This window comes from Ailuropoda melanoleuca, chromosome 3 (genome assembly GCF_002007445.2).
Source record: "Ailuropoda melanoleuca isolate Jingjing chromosome 3, ASM200744v2, whole genome shotgun sequence".
NCBI lineage: Eukaryota > Metazoa > Chordata > Mammalia > Carnivora > Ursidae > Ailuropoda > Ailuropoda melanoleuca.
The window spans coordinates 50,652,479-50,674,591 of record NC_048220.1 but is presented as its reverse complement, the minus strand read 5'-3'; the positions used below and the strand labels follow the sequence as shown (position 1 = coordinate 50,674,591).

At 43.6% G+C, this 22,113-nt stretch overlaps 1 protein-coding gene across 3 annotated transcripts in view; it reads left to right on the top strand.

Moving 5' to 3' along the window:
- GCNT4 (glucosaminyl (N-acetyl) transferase 4) overlaps positions 1-21,568 on the top strand; it is a 28,031-nt gene extending 6,463 nt beyond the window's left edge. For all 3 annotated transcript variants that reach the window (XM_034656367.1, XM_002917218.4, XM_034656366.1), the window contains exon 2: positions 16,988-21,568. In XM_034656367.1, the coding sequence (XP_034512258.1) occupies positions 16,989-18,353 (1,365 nt within the window). In that variant the 5' untranslated portion in view covers position 16,988 and the 3' untranslated portion in view covers positions 18,354-21,568. The remainder of the gene's footprint in view (positions 1-16,987) is intronic.
- Positions 21,569-22,113: the final 545 nt, after the last annotated feature.

Sequence of the window (22,113 nt, the reverse complement as noted above, 5' to 3'; positions counted from 1 at the left end):
GAAGATGCTTGCTTGCTTTCTTTCTTTCTTTCTTTCTTTCTTTCTTTCTTTTTCTTTTCTTTTTTTACTTTATTTATTTATTATTTATTTATTTATCAGAGATTGAGCACAAGCAGGGGGAGCAGCAGGCAGAGAGAGAAGCAGACTCCCTGCTGAACAGGAAGCCTGATGCAGAACTCAGCCCCAGGACCCTGAGATCATGACCTGAGCTGAAGGCAGATGCTTAACTGACTGAGCCACCCAGGTGCCCCAGAAGATGCTTTCTAAGAGCGCTCTGGGCTTTCATGTTCTTCAGCTCTGTGGTTCTCATGCTGTCCAGGACCACACTGATTAGGGTTTTGGTTTGCATTTGCTGCCTTTAAAAAAAATTTTTTTTGGCAGTCTCATACCCAACAAACTGTGACTCCTCCCAAACATACAGTCTGCCAAACCCTGAACTGTTCTCTACAAATGCTCCTGTTAAACCCCATTTCTCCATCTGGTATGAGTGCAGTTAATTTCTTGGACCTAAATGTTAGTCTTTGTATTTATCGGCATTATATTGCATCATACTAGATTCAAGTCTGTCTAAATCTGTTTGGATCCTCCTTCTGTCCTCTTTCGTATAAACCTTTGTGTCCTCTGCTGATTTGGCTGCTGATGTCCTGGCCAGAGGAATTAATAACAATGTGAGTATCTTTGTTAGAGGCCTTCCTCACAGTTAATGAGGCTTAAAAAGTTGGCATCTTTGCAGTCCTTGTGGGGCTGACATCTGAAGAATTGTCATCGGCACGATCATTGTTTTCATTTAAATTATATCTGCTCCAAAGCATCCCTCACAGGGTTGCTCCACGCTCCACGAGGACCGTATTCTCTGACTGCAGCCTCAGTGTCCCCCCCAAGCTCCCCCAGCCCAGTACCCCATACAGTCACCTGCAGCACACAGTCAGGAACTCCATGTCTGTGATGAGTGTTGCCCTCTCCCTGTTTTGTTTACACAGTCAGCTTAGGGGTTTTTTGGTCGGTAACACAGAGGTAGGTTACAGCTTATTTATAGTCAGATTAAGATGAATTCAGAAATTTCAAAGTAATCGGAAGCAATAATTGTGCCTTGTCATTTCTCTTTACTTCACCCCACCCCTCACTGCCACCACCAAGCTCTAGGCCAAATGAGTTTTGTGCTAAAGCTCACATTTAACCAAGAGATTCCGGTTATTTAAAATTTCTTTAATGTAGAATTTTGTTAACATACGACTCTTAAGGGAGTACAATTAGATAATATGATTGCACAAAAAAGTTTTAGAATGCAAAAAGCAAAATAACTTTATGGCAAGAATGCTTTTAGCCATGGTTCCTGGAGCATGAAAAAGTGCCTGGAATCCTACACTGTTACTCATGATCCTTATCCAGTCCTCTCCCGCCTCCCTCCCCCTGCACCAAAAGACTAGCCTTAAACCAAACTGCAAAGGGTTCTATAAAATCTAAGCTCGCTTTCCTCCTCCAAGATGCCACCAAACGTCTTCTGATGGGCTGTGCTCCATTACTGCGGCAAGCCAAAAAAAAAAAAGTGCCTGCTGGTAAGGGAGCTCTTTGTAACCTCAAGTAAATCTCCACGAATAGTCTCTATTTCTGACTCTTTGATTGCTTTTCTTTCTCCCCCTGTCCCTTTGGAGGAGAGCTTCCTGTCTATATTCAGACTTAGACAATCAGCCTGTTTGCTCTTGGATAGGTCGGACCTATTTCTAACAGTTCTGCAAGCCCTGGTATTTCTCCAGGTATTTTCCAGACCCAGACAGCCCATGACAGAGCAGCTCGTTCAGACAGCACCAAAGGGTGGCCAGTCGTGCCCACAACCAGGAAGAACAAGGCTTAGCATAGCTCCTGTGCTTGCCAAGCTTCCTTTTCTCTTCCTTCTGCTCCTCTGCGTCATTGTGGCATATTTGGAATATTTGCATTGTTGTGTCCTTTCTCCACATCCACCCCCCCAACGCATTCCACCTGAGTGCAGCAAGGAGGGGCTCCCTCTGCCCAGCCATGATCTTTCACCCGGTTCTTTCCTCCTTTAGCCTTCCCAGCAAGTGCCCTGCCCTACGTGCAGGCGGGCAGGGTTAGATGTAGTCGCAGATGGGTCAGGAGACAGAAGTGAAGGGACACACAAGGTAGACACCAACTAAGTTGCAACAGCTAGATCAGGAAAAAATACTTTTATGAAGATTAGGGAGATTCTGGAGCTGAAGGAAGGGATGTGGAACCAGAGAAGAGATCCTAAAAAGGAGGAACATATAATCACCACTGTGCCAAGACAATCCCTGAATAAAAGAACCATTTCTCCATGCTAGCTGGGGACTTATCTTTTCTGAGATACTGTTTTTATACAATAAAATTCAAATATATCACAATAACTGGGATTTCTTGGGTTGTATTGTCAGGTCACCTAGGATCTCACTATTTATTTCTCTCTGGATTCCTCCAGGTGGGACAGTTTCTTTTCGTATCTGTCCAGATTTAACACAGTGTCTCCCTGGCACGTGGTGGGCACACAGTAAACGTTTGCTGGGTGGATGGGGTTGAAGGGGAATAGAAGCAGGATGTAAGAATGAAGGTATATATAAAATATTTGCCCAAAAAGAAGTGAAAGCAGGGACATGAATAGATATTTGTATTCCCACGTCTATAGCAGCATTATTCATAATAGTCAAAAGACTGAAGCTACACAAGTGTCCGTTGACAAATGCATAGTCAAAGTATGGTAGGTACATACAATAGAGTATGATTCAGCCTTAAAAGGAAGAAACTTCTGACACACGCTGCAGCATAGATGAACTTTGAAGACATTATGTTAAGTAAAATAAGGACAAATACAATGATTCCTCTAAGACAAGGGTCCTGAAAGAATCAAATTCATAAAAAGAGAAAGCAGAGGGGCGGTTGCCTGGAGCTGCGGAAGGGGGAAAATGAGGAATTAGTGTTTAATGGGTACAGAGTTTCAGCTGGAGAAAATGAAAAAGTTCTGTGGTTGGAGATGGTGATGGTTGTACAACACTGTGAATGTATATAATGCTACAGAACTTAAAAATGGTTAAAATTTTAACCATTGATCCATCCATGTCCATCTACCTCTCCATCCGTCCATCCATCTATTCGTCCACCCACTCATCCACCCATGACGTCTCCAACATTTATGGAATAGCTTTTCTGGAATAAACTAAGAAGCAGAGACTTTTTAGCACTAATGATCAAAATGGTAAATTTTATGTTAAGCATATTTAACCACAATAAAATAATAGAAGAAAGAATATTTTTATGATCATCAACTAGTTAATAAATATGGAACAACAAAAGAAAAGATATTTTTATAGCAAAGTAGTGAACCACGTAAGATTTGGAACCTGTAATTACAGAAGGAAGGTAGCAGTGACGCCAGACTTACAGAGAGGTTTAAGACCAGGCTACTAAAAATGAGTTGCCTGAATCCCAATCTGAGGCAGGGACTTTTGAAGGCTTTTAATCCTGCACAGTCCTGTTTACCCCTATGATTCCCACTTGAAAAAAAAGGAAAAATAAAAACCTTTTGAAAAATTTCAAGCCTACAGAAAAGTTGTAAGACGATTACAGCGGGCACAGTCTGATTTCCCCTTGGACGGGAGACTGTGGAAGCCATCTGGCCCAAAAGAGACCCCTGGCCGTTGCTTCTCAAAGGTGGTCTCTGGGTGCAGGAGTGCTGGTGGCAGGTTGGGTGTGAAGCCCAGTCCTTGCTTGCAGAACAGCCCCTGGCCTGTGATCCTCGGTGCTCCTTCTCCGGCTGTTGCTTGTTTAAACGCTTTTGACCCCGTACTGTCACACCACCCATACGCCAGTCTGCTTTTCCTGCCAGAATGTACGCAGTGATGGGCTCAGTTAGTCATCACAGTCTCCGTGTGAGTTAGCACCTTGGCCCGCTTTCTCAGGGAAGGAGGCAGAGGACTCACTAGGCTGGCGACAGCTTCTTAGTGAAGTCAGGACCTACATTCAGAACCATTGGCCTTAGAATTCCACACCAGGTATGTTGTACACAGAGGTGTAAAATAGGAGGGTGAGAAACGGAGGCTTGGGTATGGCAGGGAAGAGAGGACTGGGGTCAGGCAGGGAAGGGAGGGCAGGAGGGAGGGGCTCAGAACCACGCAACATGGTTCACCGTACGTGGTACTGATACCTTCCTTGATAGATAACAAGCTTGTTACACATAAGCTCACAAGAAGGCAGCCTGCCTGCAAGGTGACTTTCAGAGATCGCATAACCCACCCCCCTGCTGTGGCTGGAACCCGACAAAGTAGAGGTAAGCTGAGTAGTGCTTACCTGAAGTGTGGTGAGCATGCTGCACAGTTGTTGCCAGTATCGGAGCTAACCTGATAAGTCGTGGAGTCGCCCCTCAGATGTTTACCTGAAGCCTCCATCTGCCTGTAAATAGACAGATGAGAAGTTCACAATGCCTGAGACCTAGAATTTCACACTGGACCATCTACAGTATTGTACTGTTGTACAAGTAGCCGTACCTAGTTGTGGTAACGTAGTTTCAATGTAAGCTTCATCTTGCTTGTGTGTTTGTGTCCTTCCGTGAAGCATGACCATTTTCATATGGTCATCTTTCAAAGTGCGTCTTTGCAAAGTGGCTTAGACATACAAGGGCTTATTTTTCTCATATAACAAGGATGCAGAGTGGGTGTTTGCTGCTGCCGCTTCAGTGGCTTGAGGATTTCGGGGCTGAGGGCTCTGATAGTCCCTTGGCCTTTTCTTCTTGGTCCCCACATGGCTACTGTAACTGGCCATCATGTCAGAGTTCCATGCACTAAAGTGGGCACATTGGGCAAAAGCACAAAATGGCATACCTCCCCCTGAATCAGTCTCCTGTAAAGAACTTTTCAGATACCCCACAGTATCCTGTGTTAACCATGCCTCTACAATGGAGGCTGAAGGGAAAGGCTGTGTGGGGGGCACATTTCTGCCAGCAACAACATGAGGATTCTCTTAGTAAAGAAGGAAGGGAGGATGGATGTTGGAAAGCAAGTGGCCATATCTACCAGAGCCGTAGATAACATCCTTACCTACTGGGTCTGTTTCTGAATTTCGTCTTCCTGAGCTGTCTGTGTCTGTCCTGGCACCCGTATCAGACTGGTTTAATGACTATAATGTTATAATCCGCGTGGAAATCTGAGGAGTCTGGTTCTTACTTTTGCATTCTATACAGTTGGCATGTATGTTTGCTTGGACTGTTTTTAACTAAACAGTCTTTTATTTTTTTATTATATTAATCTAAAATGTAAACCTATATGTTGAGACATGTTATCCTAATTAAAACCATTGCTAGAATGCATCCTTGTAGGAGATGCCAAATAGAGAGCTTCCTGGAGTCATTTCTCAATTTACCTGGAGACATTTGACATGAAATCCCTGCTTTTGAAATTCCTCTTCGGTCAGAATTTTTTCAAGCACTGCAGATTGTATTTGTTCCACCGCTTTATCTTAATTTTAAATTCCTGGGTCTTAACTTTGTTATGTCCATACGCACGCAAGCTCTCAGGACAATATGTACATTTTCAACCAAGAAACACAGATCTTTATGAAATGATAAGGTCACGCCTGGGCAGCTGGTCTTGAATTTTTTAGTGGAACTGCAGAAGCATATTGAAGTCTCCAGCCCAGCTCCCCACCTCATCACCAAAACACAGAAAACAAACAAAGCTGCTTTTCTGATGATTTAAAATTGAGTGTGTCTAATCCATTCATGGAGAGTGTGGCCTGGCCTTAAGCCATTTCTGCCATCCGTATTCTTCATTCACATCTGTTTATCCCCGTGCCGCCCCTCTGATGTAGTCATGGACATTAAAGATTCCACTTCAAGTGTGCGCATACAAATCAGAGTTCCTATACCTCTTCGGCTGCTACCTAACCTTTGAGGAATTAATTCTGGCCAGTATAAAATACGGAGTTAGCTGTATACCAAATAAGTGCTCCTAGAAATTTCTGCGGGTGAAATTACATGCCATCCTTGGGTGAGGAAAGTTTTTTTCTCTTTCTAGCATACATTTTAAAGAAAGACACAAATGTTTTTCAGTTCAGTTTTTCTTCCTTGTAGAAAAAGAAGCCAAGATATTTTCAACCCACATTTTACATTTAGAACATAAAAAATATATTTTGGCTCTGGATCATGTCCAGCTAAGTGTGGAAGGCAGAAAAGAGAAGAACCTAAGAAAGGAATACTAACATTGCTGTTCATAAAGCTTGTGAGGCAGAGGTCAAATACATTAATTAACCTCTTTTTTTGTAATCTTTTCTATCTTAAGGGCATAGGTATTTTTGAAATCCCACCCTTCCTTTTTTTGTTTTGTTTTGTTTTTTCTATAGAAAAAAGCTCTTACTGTTTTGCAACATAATGAGGGTCACAACCTGTTACAAAATAGAAACTTCATTCAGTAGTATCATTTATGGCCCTTTAGACTTCCTGCTAAAGACTTAGCCCCTTAGTTTTGCCCAGCAAGATACACAATCAGCTTTTGATGTTTGCCCTGTGGACAAACAGATGCAAAAATGCCAAAACCAAAATGGTTACCTCCCAGTTTTTGTGACCATAAAAAACTGGCTGAATTCTGTACTTTTTTTCCCTCTCCATTGCTATAGCCCAGATTTCTGATGACCTTGAAGGACCACCATCTGGTAAATATAGCCTGATGTGGGTTCTCATTTTGCATATGACTTTAAACGACTCCACAAATCTCCCCGAAACAAAGAAACCCCAGTGAAGTCACCAGTTGAAAGAATTACAGACAGGTGGTTGGCAAACTGATGTTCATGCCGGCGTTTTCATTCAGACCTTTCATCTCAAAGGTGGTGACCGTAGCGTTTGTACTTTAGACGGAAGCTCTCAACTGTGACACGTCCTGCAGGTGTCTCCACCACAGCCTTGTTGGATGAGGGGCATCCTGCTTTCCTGCACCCAGACAGTTTTATCTTGGCAGTCTGAGCAACTGAGCACGGGCAGAGGCCCCGTTGGAGGGTGTGTTTTGTGTGCTTACATTGCAGTGCAGGCCACAGTGCTGCGTTGTTTGTGATGTGGTCATTAGGGATGGCTTTGCTGAGCGGGGACGCTCTAACAGGTCACTGCAGTTTTGCACTGTCTGGAGAATTGCCCGTAAAGATACTGAACTGCGGGGGAAACACATAGCTTCCGCCGGGCAGAGAGTTACAGAAACCGGTTAGCTGATCGTAACTGCACAAAACTGGTTGCTTTGAAAGGAATTCTTTGGTTATCAGTCTTTCCAAAAGACATTGAGCAAAGGGAGAAAAAAAAAAAAACCCCTCTACTGATTAACTACAGTAACTATCTTCCTGTCTTTCAAAATCCAAGACAGGTGTATGTCTTCAGGACAATATATGAACCAGACATTAGCAAAAAAGAATGTCATCAGAGAGTGAAAAACAGAAAAATAATTAGAATGTCAGAATGCAGGGAACAATGCATGTGCTGTTTGAGGAAAAGAAAACCAAACCACAATGTATGGGCTCTTTCCCAGTTTTCTCAAGAAACCATTCCTCTTGTAGAGGTCCATGCCTGTGACCTTCACGATAGCATTGCAGGATAGAGAAAACATTATTCCATTTAACACACGGGAAGTAAGGACGTGCCCAAGATTAAATGACTTGCCAGGGTGACTTGAGTTGTTTGTTTGTTTTTTAGATTTTATCTATCTATCTATCTATCTATCTATCTATCTATCTATCTATCTGAGAGAGAGAGAGTGCACGCACGAACAGGGAGAGACAAGCAGGCTCCACGCTGAGTGCGGAACCCCATGAGGGGCTCGAGCCTACAACCCCCAAGATCGTGACCTGAGCCGAAACCAAGAGTCAGACGCTCAACCGGCTGAGCCACCCAGGAGTCCTGACTTGAGGAGTTTTTGATGGCACAGCCCAGACTAGAACTTAGGTCTTCTGATTTTGTCCCACTGAATAAGACCCTGTGCCAGTTAGGCCTGTACCTGGAGCTGGAGGTAGAGCAGGAGCAAGACCTGTTGTGGAAACAGAAATAAACCAGCAAACAAAGTTACTGCTGCTGTGATGAGCGCTTGGAAGAAAACAAGGAGTTCAATAGTCAGGAAAAAGACTAGAGAAGGGTGATCAGAGAGGACCCAAGGAAAGGACATTTCTTCTACAGCCTGAAGGACACAGAGGGGCCAGTAACCCCATGATCCAGAGAAAAAATGGTCTGAACATGGGGACAGCAAGCGCAAGGGTTCTGAGGCAGGAAAGAGACTGGTGTTCTAGAAACTTTTAGAAGAGCAGAATAAGATGCAGTTGGAGAGGAAGGTGTGGAAAGGAACTGGCTGGGTCTTGTGGGCATGGAAAGGATTTCTGATTTTATTCCAAGTGCAATGCAACCCCAGTGAAGGGTTTTAAAGGTTTTAAGTGTAGGGAGTGGGACTAGGGAGGGGGCGCGATCTAATTTATGTGTTTAAATGATCCTTTTGGCTACAGTACAGAGAATGGATTAGAGGGACGCAAGGGAGGCTAGTGAGGAAGTTATATCCTTTAGAGGCAAAAGTTGATGATGGTTTGGCCTGTGGTGGTTCCTATGGAGTGGTGTGGGTGGGGTGGTGGGTGGATTCAAAACACATTTTAGATGTAAAACCAACAGGGTTCTACTCCTTCCAAGAGTTTGGAGAGGCACTTGGCACTGTGGTTACTACTATAGGCTCTGAAATTGGGCCGGAGTTGAAAATCCTGCCCTTCCCATATTAGCTGTATATCTTCAGTGACTCAATTTCCTAATCTGAAAAATGGGGATGGTGACAGGATAAAGAACGGATAATAGGGATAATAAACCTCATAGGTTTATTGAATGGAATAAATAACACGAATAGTATGAGTGCTCAGTATAGACCATTAGGAAATGATAGGTACGTGTCCACTGAATCTGGGAGCATGATGGGTTTTATTGACTTGACCTGAACGGTCTCAGTCAAGGGGGCAGTGGAGCCAGGCTGGACTGAATGACATCATGAGGGGTCTAGATACTGGGGAATAGAAGTCCCCCCTCTGTCCAGTCCTTTGAGGGGGAGCAGTTGGGTGTACAAACATGTACATAATGGACTAAACGTATTCCTGGCATCCCAAGAATGAAACAGTGTTAAATGATGGCTGGGACTCTGTTTACTCGTCTAGAGAAGGAAGAATTTGAACTCCATTACTGTTAAAGTCCTTGTCAGTTTTAGGATTTTGCTTCTAGGTTTCTTCAAGAATTATGGGATAATTAAGCTTTGGTGAAGAAGGCCCGGAAAAGTAGATTCTATTATTGAAATGAGTTTTTTTCCTATAGAAAATTATGTTGACCTCAGAAGTGGTTTAGTTTCTAACAATTTACAGACACAGTTTAGAATAGGACTTATTCATAGTATCTTGTGAAATGAAAGAAACAGGTAAGACAGTACCTATATAGTGAGACTCCTTGTTAAAAAGCAAGCCCACAAAGGTGTCTTTATTGAAAACAGTCTGGAAGGACATCATGGCCACAGAATGCTTTTGACAGGTGGTGGATTACTGGCGAGCTTTATTTTCCTCTTTAGATTTGTCTGACTTTCTCATTTTTTTTTAAATGAAGGTGTTTACTTTTATAAACAGAGAATGGAAAAACATTCTTTTCCTTTTTGAGCCTATAACCTCTTATTATTTGAGGATTTGTCCTCCATTTGTATTGTTTTTTGGACCCAGTCGCACCATTCTTACGTTTTCCCCTGGTTACTGTTTACCAGCTCACAGTCTGATCATTACTTGCCTTTGCGGTCTTCCCTGTAGAACAATGAGAATGTAGGGTCATCTGGGCAAGAAACTTGCCTTTCTGCTGTTTTAGAGACGCTTCAGGTGCTGTGGGGGTGTTAAGGAAATGCATCTCAGCTGAGTCATCCTCCCACTAATGGTCTTACTCCAAAACTTTCTCTCGGTTTGGTGATGAGCATGCATCAAGAGGAGAGTCAAAGACCTTACTGAAATCAAGGAGCTGCAGTAGAAGGACCTTAGCTTATTCAACTAGATCAGGAATTTTATTTATTTATTTATTTATTTATTTATTTATGAACTCATCTTTATATTAATGTTCTTAAGTGATGATTCTTCTTTGTAAAACTTTAGGAAGAAACAAAATCCTGACATTTCTAAATCAATAAACTCTTCAAATCCCATTTTTCACACTAACATGTAATGATACCTAGTTTAAGAATTTAAAGGTTGCCCACAGAGGGAATATTTGTCATGTGGAGAGAGATTTCACCCAGAAAGTTTCCTAAACTATTTAGTAATTCTCAGAGAACCCAAACTGTGTGACTGGTCACTGCTAGAATGAGTAAATCACTAAGTGGTCAGTGACGGGATGTCAGACAAAAATTTATAGGATGAGCTAGCTTTCTTTTTGTTCGATGGGCTCCGTGGCCGGAAGAGTGACTGGTCTCCTCACTAGCACCTGGATTACCCCAGCCTCTGACTATGGGAACAGAATGTGTGCCCCCCCAGCGAGGCTACAGGCTAATTTTCCGTGCACAGAATCCCTTACGCTGGGTGGAAGATCTCAGGGCTGGGTGATTTGGTGTTCATTCCTGTTTCAGGTTTCGGACAGTTAGGTAAGACATGGTAATGAGACATTTCAGTCAGGGGCTATACTGTTGTGGAAAACTGTATGTTCCAAGAGACAGTATTACCTAGAGCATTAAGAATGCATCTCTGGAACAAGATTCAAGTTTCAACTAATGGGGATCCTAGCTCTGTATAACCTTGGGTGATTTCTCGGTCACCACGTGTTCCAGTTTCCTGTCTTGTAAATGAAGCATAAAGGTAGTACTTACCTCATTGATCCATTGAGGGGATTGCACACATGCGGAGGACTGAGAACATGGCCCCACGTAAGACTCTTCGGGGATCCTACGTTCATAATAATGATGATATTAAATTAACAAAGAGTACATGGACACATTCAGGCATTAATTCTAAAACAGTGTTATGTCAGAACCTTGGGGGGGGAATAGAAGATAGATTAAAGAGATAGGACAATAAGCCGTAGGTCTGGGCAGGATCTTTAAGCAAGTCAGTGCGGAGGAGGAGAAGGAAGAGGGTAGCTTGACACCCAGGTGACGGTGATGCGGGGGAAGATGATGCTGAACTTGAAGCCACAGCCGGCACTGGCCGGGCAGTCACCATCAGGTCTGTGCTGAAGCACTTTGCATGCATTACCCGGTTTACCCTCCAAATCTCCCCAGGCAGCTGCTATTATTAACGTACCTGTACTGATGTGGACACAGAGAGGTGGAGAGTTTGAGCGACTTGCCCAGGGTCCAGGTGCTCGACAGGCTATTTCTGAGATTGAATGGGGGGCCTCCTCCGAGCTGAAGTCGTAGCTGTGTGGCCGGAGAGGGAAACGTGCACCGTGGGGCCTCTCCGGCTCAGCCCCTGAGCAAGGTCTTAGCTCTCGGCTGCTCCCTTATTGACATTTCCACCTCCTACTTTGGTCAGAAAAGGGGTCAGTCATTTCCTTAACATTGTCTGCCTACCAGCGCATCCTGTGTAATGTACTGAAAACCCCAGGGTTTGGAGTCAGGCAAGCGGGGCACAGGTGTCCGGTACGTGACGTCCCTCCGTGGGGTGACCCCATTCACATGCAGGGGCTCCTGACCCCTCACAGCAGTTCGGGAGGGGATTTTTCATTTCCATTTTAAGACAAGAAAACTGGGCTTCGGAGGTGAAAGAGTTGGATCAGTCTCATAGCTGCTAAGTGTTCCCCCAGGGATTCAAGCCCGGGTCTGCGGCGTCCTGAAGCCCACATACTCTTCTCTCCCAAGTGCCCCACTCCCTGTCAGAGTTACTGGAGAGGAGTGCAGGGGTGCAGGGAGAGAGCAAGAGAGGGGAGTGGAGGTGGCAGAGGCCACCTCGTCTGCAAATATGGATGGTCCCTCATTCTTGATCCCTACGCTACACCAGATTCAGTACTTTGCTCCTCAGCTTCCCTCCTCCCTGTCCTGACTTACCATTCTCCCTCCTCCCTGGGGAAAGCAAGCTTTTTGACCGTCCTGGGTTTTGTGATTGCTGATTTATGGAGAGTTCGCAAAGAGCTGCTAATGGCTGTGACCACTTAGCCCCAACTACAGTTATAATCCCTTAGTACCTTGTGTGTACCTACTGTTTCTTTTAAGGCTGTAAATAGTGCCTGGAAAGGCTGTGTAAAGAAGAGAGCTTGGGGAAAAGGCTTCACTTCTGGGTTTTCATTGAATTATCCAAACAGACCTTATTTCAGCTGAGCTGTAGCAATCCAGCCTTGGTATCATGTCCTTCTCAGATCCATCTTCCTCGCTATGGGCTCACACACCCGTGTGGCAGTGAACTCTGCAGTGGACCAGGTTCCTTATTGGTCTGGGCAGGTGGATGGGGGAGTAACCCTTCTCCTGTGGGTGGGCACTTATTTGTAATGTAATTATCAGACTACTTCCTGGCAGCAAAACACCTGCCTATTTCCTGCTCCCAGGGCCTTTACGAAGGAAGGAGCTGGGGTTGGGTGTTTGCAGAAGGTGACATTGTTGCCCCCAGTCTCCTAGAAACCATGTGGCCAGCAGGACTGCAGCCTTACCCCAGCCAGCTCTGCTTACACCTCAGAAGCTCGTTTGCATCCCTCCAAACCTGGGGCCTTCGGGGATTCACCAGTTCGGGCTGCAGGTACCACAGGGAAGGGAGGCAGGTACCACACTGGGCAGGTGCCTGCCCTCGGCGGCTCCCTGTAGGTGTCACACACAGATTCTGTCCAGAGGAAAGCAGAGTCACGCTTGAGAGCTGTGGTCTCTCACTTCCTGGGGCTTTTGTGCCCTGGATATTCTCACCAAAGCTGGGAAGAGGCCCACAGTCCCTTTTAGGATTTGACAAAAGCTCATTCACACCAAAGGGCTTGTACCTACCCCCCTTTAAAAAAAATTTTTTTTATTATGTGATGTTAGTCACCATACACAGTACATCATTAGTTTTTGATGTAATGTTCCATGATTCATTGTTTGCATATAACACCCAGTGCTCCGTGCAATATGTACCCTCCTTAATACCCATCACCAGCCTATCCCCATCCCCCAGCCCCTTCCCTCTGAAACCCCTAGTTTGTTTCCCAGAGTCCATAGTCTCTCATGGTTCATGTCCCCCTCTGTTTACCCCCCCTTCATTTTTCCCTCCCTTCTCCTAACGATCTCCTTGCTATTCTTTATGTTCCACAAATAAGTGAAACCATATAATTGTCTCTCTCTGCTTGACTTATTTCACTTAGCATAATCTCCTCCAGTTCCATCCCTGTTGATGCAAATGTTGGGTAATTATCCTTTCTGATGGCTGAGTAATATTCCATTGTATATATGGACCACATCTTCTTTATCCATTCGTCTGTTGAAGGGCATCTCGGCTCCTTCCACAGTTTGGCTATTGTGGATATTACTGCTATGAACACTGGGGTGCATGTGGCCCTTCTTTTCACTACATCTGTATCTTTGGGGTAAATACCCAGGTAAAGGAATGCTTTCAGTCAAAGGCATTTCTGGCCTTAGTAAGTGAGGGAAGGGATTTTACTTTGACTTGGGACAGGGTGGTATTGGATAGCTGCTTGGTTCCCCCGATGTCTAGGGCTGATCTGTAGACAGATGAGCTCTCCTCCTTAAAGATGCCCAGAGTAGGAAAGGAGAAGAAGAATCCCAGAGCCAGATACCTGGGCTGTCCCAATTCCCTCCCCTCGTTCCTTTAAAATTACTTCTCGTCCCTGGCTGGTGAAGCTCAGACATGCGACCCAGCATCAGTTCCCACCGGACTTCTCACCACGTGCCCGCTGTCTCTCCCTGCCATGGGTGCCCTGCCACCTTCCCTCTCTGGGCAGGCAGCCATGCCCCCTAGCTCAAATCAGACTCTCCAGGCACCAGACTGGAATCAGGAAGTGTGTGCTCCAGGTGTTCTCAGGAAGGACGGGGGAAGCATGGGTGCATGGAGCCCTTGGAAATGGGTGACAGGACAGGAAGCAAGCCTTTGCCTTTTTATGTATGTGTGAAGATGATAGTTAGTTGGTACATCATAAACACCACGACAACTCTGGAAGACTTTGTGAACCTCTTTAGAAATTTAAGGAGATCGGGGCACCTGGGTGGCTCAGTTGGTTGGGTGTCTGCCTTTGGCTCAGGTCATGATCCCGGAGTCCCATGTGGGGCTCCCTGCTCCCTGGAGAGCCTGCTTCCCCCTCTCCTCCCTGCTCATGCTCTCTCTCATGCTCTCGCTTGCTCTGTCTCTCTCAGATAAATAAATACAATCTTAAAAAAAAAAAAGAAATTTAAGGGGATCTTTTCATTTTACCACTATGGTATCAGGGAGAACTATTAACTGACGCTAAGTAGAGATCCCATGGACCAATAAAGGGAAAAAAGACAAAGCAAAATTTACTTTGGGTAAGATTGTTTCTAATTCTAGCCATTGTTGTAAGCTCCTTCCTGTGTATGCCTAATTACCATGCATTAGGACAAGGATGAGATAGGTTGATTTGGGATTGATGAATCTTCTAAGTCAAATTTTATCACAACACCTACTTCTAGATGCATGCTCAGGCTTCTGGGGTTGGCCCTGTGCGTGGGGAGTCAGTTTTCCCATGCTCTGTAACAACTGACAGGAACCTTGGCCTTGAGCCTGAGTGGATGGAACCCTCTTCAGTTTGCTTCGGAGGAGCAGAAAGCTGAGACCTGACAAAGGGACCCAGAGCCAGGAGCCTGACTGAGATTCCCTGGCTGCTGATTCAGTTAATGGGGGTGGAGAAGAAGGGATGGTCTTTATGAGATGACTTGATAATGCGGGTGTGAGGGAACTGGATGAGTCAGATGACTCACATTTCAAGCTTGGGTCATTGAGTGGGTAGTCTCACCATCCACTGACACAGAAAACACAGGAGAGGTGAAGATGTCAAGTTCAGTTTGGGACTCATTTGAGGTTGGGTGCCTGCGGGACATCTGGTGGAGATGTCCATCAAGCAACTGGATGTTTGTGTCAGAAGCTTGGGCAGCAGGCAAGGGCTGGAGACAAAGGTGTTGGCAATGTGTGTGTGGAAGTCACGATCCAGACAGCTAGGGGCAGCGTGTGTGAGAAGAGCAATGAGAAACAGGACCCGGGGAAACCCACAGAGGAGAGACCGCAATGGGATTGGGGAGGACAGGTCATTGTTGATTAGTTGTTGTTCTTTAATGAAAGTGATTCCAGTGAAGATGAATGAGGCTCTGTCCTTCCTGGGAGAGCTATTTCAATTGACCTGTAAAGAAGAAATCTGCAAAAATAAATCAGGTTCAAATTGCTTGTTAATTCTAAGAAAATTGGGAACAGGGGCGCCTGGGTGGCACAGCGGTTAGGCGTCTGCCTTCGGCTCAGGGCGTGATCCCGGCGTTGTGGGATCGAGCCCCACATCAGGCTCCTCTGCTATGAGCCTGCTTCTTCCTCTCCCACTCCCCCTGCTTGTGTTCCCTCTCTCGCTGGCTGTCTCTATCGCTGTCAAATAAATAAATAAAATCTTTAAAAAAAAAAAAAAGAAAAAAAAGAAAATTGGGAACAATGATTATGTCCTCATTTAAGATTTATTAGATGTGTTAAGAAATTGCACATGGGCTCCTCAGACCTCCCCAGGTCTCAGGATTTGAACCTCTTTGAAGCAGCCCTATGAACTCAGCTGGCCCTCCTGGCCTCAGACTTTGGGATGGTGCTCTCTGGTTCTCCCTTCCTGCTGCTCCCATAATAAATTCATCTGTGCCTCCATTTGATTAGCCTGTTTTTATCTGAAAAAAAAAAGTGTATAATCATTTTTTTTAAAATCCAAATAGCACAGAAGGATATTCAGTGATAAGTAAATCTCCATCCTCTCCCACCCTGCCCTGCAAAGCAGCTCCTCTTCCCCGTGTCGTGTCTGTACAGTATTCTTCTGGAAATAGCCAGCCACTGCCTTTTTGTAAATAAAGTTTTATTGGAACACAACCAAGCCCTCTCGTTCCGCTTTATCTGTGGCTGCTTTCCCACTACACCAGCAGAGTTGAGTAGTTGTGACGGAGGAAGAAAAAGTTTGCCGACATGTGCTCTTTGGGTGTAGATACTGTTTATATCATCTCTTTTTTTGATGCACGTGTGAGCACGCTGTGCACGGTTACGCATTTTGCTTATTTCTCTTTCACAGTATATCACCGGGATCGCCCCACAAGGACAGATGCAGATTTGTCTGAGACTTTTTCACATAGTATGGATGTACTTAATCCATACCTCATGTGGTGGAAGGGGTAAGGGAGCTCTCTGGGGTCTCTTCGTATAAAGGCACTAATCCCCTCAATGAGAGCCCCACTCTCATGACCTAATCACCTCTCAAAGCCCCCACCTCCTAATGCCATCACCCTGGGGCTTAGGTTTCAACATATGAATTTGGGGAGAGACATAAACATTTAGTTTATAGCAGTGGGATTCAGTGGGCTTTCCCCATCTGACTTTAGATCTGTATCTAATAAGGCTCTGAAGGTAGACTCACGATGGATGCTCCTTTTAGGCTCAGATGGGACATTTGATTCTCCCCTGAACCTTACTGACATCTCATTGTATAGACCAATTCTGCCCAAACCGGAGTAATCTCTCCCCAAATACGCTAAGCAGAAATGCAGACAGGAAAAGTTACACGGTACCTATGTTTTAGGAGTTTATGTAATTGACCACCTATTTGGTAACCAACATCTCTCACAATTCAGGTATAGTTAACACAGAATACCACAAGATACCACCATTCTATATATTCTCATTCCCTTATTTCTGGATTCTCATAAGGGTGAGAACCTTGTTTTATTTACCTTGGGGCCCAGCGTTCTGCCTGGCATATGAAAGGTACCCAGTGAATTTTGATTGAACTGAACTAATTTTCTCTTAGTCCTCTTTCTCTTATTTCACCTGACTTATTCCTTTTTCCTCTTAACAGAATGAAGACATTCAAATGCTGTTTTAAATACCCAGCACAGCAGAAAGTTTTCATCTTATTTGTAACTCTATGGCTGTTCTCCTTGTTGAAGCTTCTAAATGTGAGAAGCCTCCTCTTCCCTCAAAGAGGCATTTACTTGGTTGAATCCTCCCTGAGTACCTCGCCTTTTGTAAGGAACAGATACACCAATGTGAAGAATGAAGTCAGGTATGAAGTTAACTGTTCGGGTGTCTATGAACAGGCGCCTTTGGAAATTGGCAAGAGTCTGGAGATAAGAAGGAAAGACATCATTGACTTGGATGATGAGGATGTCATGGCAATAACCAGTGATTGTGACATTTATCAGACCCTGAGAAGGTACCATCAAAAGCCTGTTTCAAGGGAGGAGAAGAGCTTCCCAATAGCGTATTCTTTGGTTGTTCATAAAGATGCCATTATGGTTGAAAGGCTACTTCATGCTATATACAACCAGCACAATATTTACTGCATCCATTATGACCATAAGTCACCTGATACCTTCAAGGTTGCCATGAACAATTTAGCTAAGTGCTTCTCCAATGTTTTCATTGCCTCCAAATTAGAGACAGTGCAATATGCACACATTTCCAGACTCCAAGCTGATCTGAATTGCTTGTCAGACCTCCTCAAGTCCCCGGTTCAGTGGAAGTATGTTATCAATCTGTGTGGGCAAGATTTTCCTTTGAAGTCAAACTTTGAATTAGTGTCAGAGTTGAAGAAACTCAATGGAGCAAATATGTTAGAAACGGTGAAACCCCCTACCAGTAAAATGGAAAGATTCACTTATCACCATGAACTCAGACAGGTGCCTTATGAATATGTGAAGCTACCAATAAGGACGAACATCTCCAAGGAAGCCCCCCCTCATAACATTGAGATATTTGTTGGCAGTGCTTATTTTGTTTTAAGTCGAGCATTTGTTAAATATGTCTTCAACAACTCCCTCGTTAAAGACTTCTTTGCCTGGTCTAAAGATACATACTCTCCTGATGAACATTTTTGGGCTACCTTAATTCGGGTACCAGGCACACCTGGGGAGATTTCTAGGTCAGCCCAGGATGTGTCTGACTTACAGAGTAAGACCCGCCTTGTGAAATGGAACTATCATGAAGGCCTTTTGTACCCCCGTTGTACTGGCTCCCACCTTCGAAGTGTGTGTATCTTTGGAGCGGCAGAATTAAGGTGGCTTATAAATGACGGGCATTGGTTTGCTAATAAATTTGATTCTAAGGTGGATCCTGTCTTGATTAAATGCCTGGCAGAAAAGCTTGAAGAGCAACAGAGACAATGGATTACTTTGTCTTCGAAAAAGTTACTTATGGCTAAAAATGCCGTAATCACATCATGATAAAATCATGATAGAAAGAAGGGTATCTGATAAAGAGAGCTCATGTGGACTTGTGTGCTTTACCATGCCTGGTCCCACTCGAGCGTAACCCACTCATAGTTTGCGAGGTGTCCAAAATACCACGCACAAAGGCGACAATTAGCCTGCGTTTGGTTGGGTGTTTTCATGTTTATTTTTCCTTGTAACCTTATGGAGCTAAATCAGAGATTTTAAAGAGTCCATCATCAGAGCCCAGTAACTACTGAGCTCCAACTGTATGCCAGGTACGTTTACAGAAACGTGTAGGAATTAAATCCAAATTGTAATGAGCTATACAATGCCATCAAGGCTTGCCCTAGTCACACCGCAACCTTAATATCTGAAGTTTTCCACATAGCAGTCAGGACTGCTATGAAAAGGTGTTGGAGTGTGGGATAATCACGTAACCATCGAAACCACCAAGTTCAGGGTAGTGTTTAAGTACAGTGACCAACACTCCCCTTGTCTCTTAATTCAGCTCCCTAGACTTTTCTTAACCTTTTTGAATATTAGAAGGAGAAACTCCACTACCTCAGGAAAGCTCAACGAATTGCCCGATTTCCTGCTTGCCAAAGCATAATTTTCCTGTTGGTGCCTGACCCTTTCAATTCAGAGTCAGAAGACGCTGTTGGTGGGGCATTTATAGTGTGTGAATGTTAGGGAGGCTGGGTGGGGGGTGGGGCGACTGGGACAGGTGGTGCCTGAAGAGAAGAAAAAGGGTTTATAGGACTTCTGCGTCATGTTACACAATGGTTTCATGAATGGTCTCATTTTTAATTCAATTAGTTCTTTAAAATTATTGATTAAAAATAAGAACTTGATTAACAGTTCAAAGTGTTACAGTCCCGAACATTGAACCTAAGTCTTCTAGCTCATAGATTATCATTATATGTAGGTTTTTTACAGTGGAATTAGTGTAATTTTGTTTTATGGAACCGTTAAGCTAAGAGTCACTGAATTTTCTTGAAAAGGTTGTGTAAAATATGAACGCTTTCTTAATTAACTCTTATGGTCATTTAAAATTTTTGCTTATGTCTCCAATAACTATCCAAGTAGAATCCAAACTAAAACTTACAAAAGCTCTAAGTCCACTGAACTCTTCTCAGCTTAGACACAGAGAGGAAAAGTTAAGTTTCTTAAAGACATAGAAAGAATATTCATTAGTGGTATCTTGTAAAACCTACACCTTAGAAAACTACCAAACGAATCAAATATACATCTGTTTTACTGTCCGTGTGTTGTGCTGGAGGTGAAAGGGGACAGGAGCAGGGTCCTGAGAACAGGTTGTAACATTTTTTCCATCTCTTGGGAAATCATGGAACTCATGTAAAAATTTCTTGCTAATCTTATGTTTCAGTGTCAGCCTCAGTATCTACATAAGGACGTACTAATCAAGGCCAATATGAGACTATTTGGAAGACTAGAGTATTTAAATATTTTTGTAAATGTCTGTGTTCTACATGCGAAATGCACTTTGCTGGTTTTAAAGTGTGTGATACTGCCAAGGGCACCACTTCTCTCTGTTTCTTCTCTGGAACTCATTTTTCTTCCTCTTTTCCCCCCACCCCCTTCAAATTACTTCATTCTCCAGAAAACAACTATGACTATGCCGCTATTCTTAAAAATAAGTTAACTGTTGGGAGTGCCTGGGTGGCTCAGTCGGTTAAGTGTCTGACTCTTGGTTTCAGCTCAGGTCATGATCTCAGGGTCATGAGATCAAGCTTCACGTGGGGCTCCATGCTCATTGAGGAGTCTGCTTAAGATTCTCTCCCACTGCCCCTCCCCCCCCAATAAATAAATCTTTAAAAAAAAAATAAGTAACTGTTGGATAGAGTTAAGTTCTGCAGAAGATACTTACCAGTTTGTTAACGTGTAACTGTGACAAGCTAAGTCATTTTGGTCTCCATGAGCCTCAGCGTTCCTGGTCTTTAAAGTGAGTACTTGGATGCCTACTCTGGCTTCCTCACACATGTGTGTGTGTGAGAGAGAATCAATTAAAATATGTGTGAACTGGTTTGAAAATGGAGACAAACTATTAACAATAAATACCAGAGAGTAGTATCTGATCCAGCCCCTTTTGTGAGACTTAACTGTTTATCTCTTCTGGAAAACCTTTGAAATATGAAAGAAGCCACACCACAGGAGCAACTTCTATAAATGAATCCGGGTACAGAGAGACCCCTGTTACCACATCTGGAGTTCTTTTTAAGCCAACAGGATCTATTTTTCATACCTTGTAGGCTTCAGTACACAAGGTCCCACTGAAATCTCAGTTTTTGTGCCTTTGGCCATCAGAATAAATGTAAAGGCTGAAAAGTAAGTATCAACCTCCTGGTCCAGTGTCTTGCCTCCTGGTGAGAAATGATTCTATCCCTCGTTTATTGGAAAATTTCCCAGTCATTAGTCACTTTCATGCCATATTCCAATGAAACATGGCCCCACAAAGAGGTGGCAGTGCCTTTTCGTCCCCATTGACACATTTCCAGGGATTCAATTCAACATTTCAGGGAGCTTGTCCGGTCGTCTCTTTTGCCTTGGGAATCCTGCAGTTTCCTTACATGTCTTCGAACCTCCTTCAGACCAGATTTTTCTGCTAAAACCTTTTGGTATGATTTTTTTCTGGTCTAGACATGTTCTGCAGTCTGTGTATTATCATCATTCTTTGCATAGTATTTACTGAATCTAGACTCTAAGTTATTTGGCAATGAGACCAGGACCTTGAAGTTTGTGAATTGTGTTAGATATTAATAATGAAAGAGCTACTAAAATAGATCGACATTATGTGAACTGTCTACTATAACATTATAATATTTGAAGATCAATATTGCTGCTATTTTTAATGTTTTGGTTATTCTAAATGAAATATGTATATATACAAATAAAGTGTTTAAATTTCCAGAGTTAAGTTTGAAGATTTCTCTTGCCTTCCAGAATGTGAATATTATACATACATACATATATATATATTTTTTGACATATTTCATGAAAACAAAACTGACAATCTTCTTTGAGAATGAAAAGTGAATGTATTATGTGTATGTTACAGCTGTTTTTGTTGTTGTTGTTTTTACCATTTTTGAAAGACATATTTCCTATTGTAGGTGTTTGAAAGAGGTTGATGTTGCATTTTGGTATTATGCTGCTAGCAGATGTTAATTCTCTAGAATTGTAAAATAAAATATGCTCCGAAAACCAAACCCCTGGAATTTGTGATGTTTCCTTTCTCTGGTGATACTGGTTCCCCACAAAGACTCTTTACATTTATGACACTTGCCCCATATTTGAAGAGCACAGTTAATTTTACTTCAGAGTAAAAGAATTCATTCTGTGTATTATACACAAAATACGGGCACCTGAACTTGAGTTGTTTAATTTGAAGGAATCTTTCAGGATCTCTGTCTTCGTTCTCCTTCAGATTGACTTCTCTTCTAGGATGAATTATCTAGACAAGTATCCCTGTGTGCTGGATTACTTTCTGGAAGTTAGAGAGAGGGGAGATCGAGCTCTTCATCTCAGGTCCCTTGGTCCCTGAAGAATAAAGCCTGTCTTTCTCTCCGCACCAGGATTCCTGCCTTGGTGTGACCTCCATTGCCTCGGGTTCCTCCAGGGCCCTCAGGTTTGGTTGGTGGCTGATCCCTGATGAGCCTCCTCTCTGTTCTGAATATCACCACCTTTCCTACCTCTGCTAAGCTAAGGACTATTTCACGTGGCTGATCTCTGTGCCACCGACCCACTCAGAAAA